This window comes from Ascidia mentula, chromosome 1 (genome assembly GCF_947561715.1).
Source record: "Ascidia mentula chromosome 1, kaAscMent1.1, whole genome shotgun sequence".
NCBI lineage: Eukaryota > Metazoa > Chordata > Ascidiacea > Phlebobranchia > Ascidiidae > Ascidia > Ascidia mentula.
Genome location: NC_138566.1, coordinates 26,213,106 through 26,217,861, shown reverse-complemented (window position 1 = coordinate 26,217,861; position 4,756 = coordinate 26,213,106). Strand labels below are relative to the sequence as shown.

The following is a 4,756-nucleotide window of genomic DNA, read 5'->3' as shown; positions in this document are numbered from 1 at the left end:
TCCGAACCGTTACATAGGGAAGGGGGGCAAAGCGAAAAGGTAAAACAAACATGACAAATTACGTTGGACATTTCAGACAGTACACGACCATTTAGTTTTATGCAAGTATACAGTATTTCTTCTAGTAAAATTCACAGTTACGTACATAGTTCAAAAAATTAACAAATTTTGTAAAGGTCGGTTCGCGCTTAACCGATGTTAGACAATGCAACAATTTGTTTGTGTTTAGCGTCACTTAGCGGAAAACTTCTTCTTAAACAACTTCCGCTTAGTGCACGCTTGTTTTGTGTACGTTGGTAAGATTTAAACTGGCAACATCACTGTACGTTGGTGAGATTTTATGACTGGCAACATCAGTCAAGCGCCCTACCCATATACCAAGAAGAAAACCTGATCGGGATTCGTGGGCAGTATATCAAGGGTTCGAATCCCATCGTGGCCAACAAACTGATCAAAAAAATTTGCAACGATGAAGGCGCCCGACGCAAATATACCAATAAGAAAGACTGTTTGGAATTGGTGGGCAGGATTAATTTATCAACTTCGTTATAATGTGAATAAAGTATATACATTTGTTCAAAAGAATGGTTCGCCGACATAATTACAACTCATCAGCATTTGATCTTTTACAGAAACAATGCAAAATTTCCACCTATACCTTATTTTATGCAATCACAAGTTACTTATTAGGCAAAACAACTTTTTGTGTGTCGCTTTAAACTTTTTTCATTGATATTTTCGTGAGGCATACTCAATGTCCAATGGTCGTTGAAGTCATTTCTAATTAGAATATAAGGTGGCGACAATTTACTATAAGACAAAAAGTAATGAGTTGCAAATTGAAACAACTTCACTCAACTTCACATTAGGTGTGCTTAAACTGAAGGACAGCCACGCAATAAGTTTTAACGCAAATGTTTGTGAAAGTTGAAACGAAGTGTTTAAGATCGAACTCAGGTATTGTATTAAAATATATTGACAAATCCATAGTGTTAGGTAAGCAATTTACTAATTTCAAACATACGAAAGCGTTGAAAGTCATGCGAAGTGATTTGAATCAAATTTAAACAACCGCACTAAATCAGTCACTACAGCGAAAGTAAAAACCACGAGCGTTTTTTTTGACCAATATGCTATTATGACGTCAATATATACTCGGAGACGGTCGAATGCATATTTTTTTATTCCTCCTGACAGGACAGACAATAGAAATGACGTGCTTCCTGAAAACGTGCGTTATTATTAGAACACTTCTTCGTTCAACTTCGTCCGTGTATAAATCAACAATGGCTTTCCGTACTTCGCTGTATGCTTTAGTATATTGGTAGCACATAACATGAGCGGTTTGAAGTGTGCGGTTGCTGGTCAGTGAAAGAGCAATTTGTTGTTGGAAAAAATATGTTAAGCGTAAGAAAGGCTGTATTTGATACGCAGTCGTCACGGTTGGATTATTATTATTTATGTTTAGTATTACCTTGGGCTGAAATATGATACTATTTACTTCGATTTTGATCATAATATCCCCATTCGTCGTCGTGTCGCAATCTTGGCGTTCTTTTAATGGGGCTGAGTATTTGGTCGGACCCAAAGTGAATTCGTATAACGAAGTTGTACAAACCTGCGGCGAACTTGGTGCGCACGCAGCCAATGTTAAAACAGAAGAAATCTTTCAATTTTTGAAGCAGGATATCGAAAGAACCCAAGGTAGATTTTTTTTCTTCACATTGACATTTGTTCGAGAAAACACTTTCAGTTGTTAACAATAAGTTCGAACCATGCTATATTGAAAAATTCATCCAATGTTTTGTTGACTTTTTGTAATTTGTGTAAAGAGGCGCCGCACTGTTTCTACATCGGAGCAACTCGAGTTCCAGGAACAAATACTTTCCAGTGGACAGATGGTAGTAATGTTACGTATGCAAAGTGGAAGCGTAACCAACCCTCGCTCCAGTCAAATGAGGAATGTGTGAGAATGGGGCAAAATAATTCTGCCTCCACATACGAATGGCGGGACACCGTTTGCAATCATGTTTGCAGATACCTTTGTGAAAGAAGCGTAAAGGGTAAAATGTTTCTATGTTCTGTAAAGTATTCCAATTGTTCCTCCGTAAAGCAAAATTGACAATATCACGTGTGCTGAGCATTTACAAACGTGGTCAATAATAACTATACAAAAAACATATTTTCTTTTGTCTGCACATTTATACCTTGAAAAAAAGAGCTTTCAAAACTGTTGAATCTTTGTAATTTTGCTGGTTACTAACTATATTACCACAAAAAACATTGACATTTAAACAAAAAAGAGTTCTTAATTCAAGTACATTTGAAACTGTCTCACTTTATTTCAGTCACAAATCCACCGATTGTGGTCGGTTCGGTTGTTGGTGTGATCGTCATAATTGCTATTGTCTGCATCATTATTGTTTCCTGTGCTAAGCGACAAAAACGAAAAAGAACAAGGTATTATGTTACTGCCAGACATATTGTATATTAAATAATATGTTTTTCTGCCACAATTAAGTGTTATACTTTGATTAATTATGTTTCGCCTTCTGTTCAGCTTGGCTGGGAAGCCTATCGAAGTTTTGTTTTTAAAAAAAGTTTTGGATTCTTCCATCGCTCTAACGTGTATTACAGGATATTCACAGCCATGTTTTATATTGCAAACAATTTTCGTGCATTAATAAATGTACGTCAGTGTTGGTAAATGTGAATTGCTGAACTTTCGACTATTTTGTTCCAGGGCTGATGGTTCGATGAATTTTCCAGGTGCGGTAAACGGTGTCAGCAGAGGTAAATATCATTTCACAAACCACAATTTATTCTCAACAAATTATGCCTTTGACAAGCCGAAGAGTATTGAACAAATGCAAGTCGTCCAGTAAAGTTGCGAAGAATTTTAAAACTAAAAGTCGGCATTTACCTGTTTATCAGACATTTGGTATAAACCTGATTCTCGGATCCGCATGCGGCTATCAGATTCACTGGTCAGAGAATTTCATTGCAGTGATTAAATTGTATGCAGTTAACGCATATTATTGTGTCTAAATCTAAATTTTGCAGCTTTTAGTTGGTTCCACTTTGGTAGTGCAATAAACTGGTGAATGGATCTCAGTAAAAATAAGCAAAGTGGAGCCAATAATATGATTTCTCTGAGCTGCAAACAGATGGCCACTATTTTGATCTAACCGTATGGCCGGCCAAGTCGTCTTGAAAAGTCACATCAGTTGCACACATGGGCCTGTTAGGACAAAACAATGGCCAGCATCTGTAGCTCACAAGGATCTTTATTTCGGTTGGCGGTCTCTGCATTAACACAAGTGTATGAACGAACTAAAATATTTCGATGCCATCTACATGTTTAGGTCGTGTCAACGATTACGAGCCAGCAGATATCTGCGTCGAAACTCTTTCAGCACCCCACGCCACCTCGAATCAGCGCGAAGCCCATTATGAAGTCACACAAAATCCAGACAACAATACCGATGACGTCACAACCGATTCCTCCCGAGCGGAAGTTTATGACAATTTGAAGCGCGCTGACGATCGAGAAGCAGAAATCTACAATGTACTGCAGCGCGATTCGGTGGCCTCAAACCACCAGCAACCCACCGCAACCTGTAGTGGAGCCAAATTACCAACAAAATCTTGGAAGTGACAACGAACGTTACCCTCATCCGTTGTACACAACGATGAGGAATTTGACTAAAACCCATGCTTAAAGGTGTAAGCAAATTATTTATTCAAACGTTTCGTTATATGGTTTGTCGGTTGAATTCTCACACATGTTTCGGTACCATGTAAAATATTGAAAATGCCAAGTGTAAGTTGGCGTGGACATGCAGGTGTCACATGCAGTCGTATACGACGATTTACCACTGTGTGAACCAGATTAAATGTTCCAACCAATGGCATGCAATGTTCATAACAACCTTCAAGTGGAAACCGGCATCAGTCAAACACATTATTAAAGTGTCAAATGACTTTTGTGACGTCATGCTTGTGACTTCCGTTCAGATCCTATATGCCGCGGTTGTAGAGATTGCATTTGTGCTGGTAACTAGTTCACAATAAACCAGATGTTTGTTTATGACAAAAAGGTGTGCATTGCAGTGGAAATACGAACCTTTTAGCAAATGAGTTTAAGTTGTCAGGTTGTCTGCTTTATACGACCAACGAAGACAAATATTTTCCACAGCTTTGCAAACTGTGATGGGGAATGGTCTATATATTGTCAGTTTGTTTGCTCTTGTTCATTTATGTTGGTGTTGAACTGCGCTATTCTATGTTTTCAGCAACACCAAAGATGCTGTAGTTAGATGAAACATCCAATAACATTGTATAACAAACGTGGGCTTAAGAAAAAAGTTACGAGAGATAAACTTACCGTGGGATGAACAAACATATTGTTGTGATCGTTGAAGTGTAACATTTCTCGTACCCTGTATCGTATGATTTCGCACCCTGTAAACATTCCAACGTTGATTGCATAGGAATGTGATTAGCCGCATTCCCTATAAAACCACGGTTGTATTACCCAATGGACAGTCTTAATTTGTACGTGCTATTGCTTGATGCTTCTATCGAATACAAGAATACAACAAATATGATACCTCTAGTTGTTATTGTGGGCATTACATTCTTGCCTGTTGCCGTATCACAAACATGGCATTCCTTCAATGGAAGTGAATACTCCGTTGGACCGAACGTATATTTGCACGGAGACGCTGCACATGAGTGCAAACAACAAAACGCA

At 38.2% G+C, this 4,756-nt stretch overlaps 1 protein-coding gene across 1 annotated transcript; it reads left to right on the top strand.

Annotated features, from left to right (window-relative positions):
* Positions 1-1,370: 1,370 nt before the first annotated feature.
* Positions 1,371-3,955, top strand: LOC145911665 (uncharacterized). The gene is made up of 6 exons (XM_082999077.1): positions 1,371-1,407; positions 1,469-1,704; positions 1,833-2,063; positions 2,349-2,460; positions 2,744-2,793; positions 3,366-3,955. Exons 2-6 carry the CDS (start codon positions 1,488-1,490, stop codon positions 3,656-3,658), a joined length of 903 nt encoding a protein of 300 aa, XP_082855203.1. The 5' UTR covers positions 1,371-1,407; positions 1,469-1,487; the 3' UTR covers positions 3,659-3,955.
* Positions 3,956-4,756: the final 801 nt, after the last annotated feature.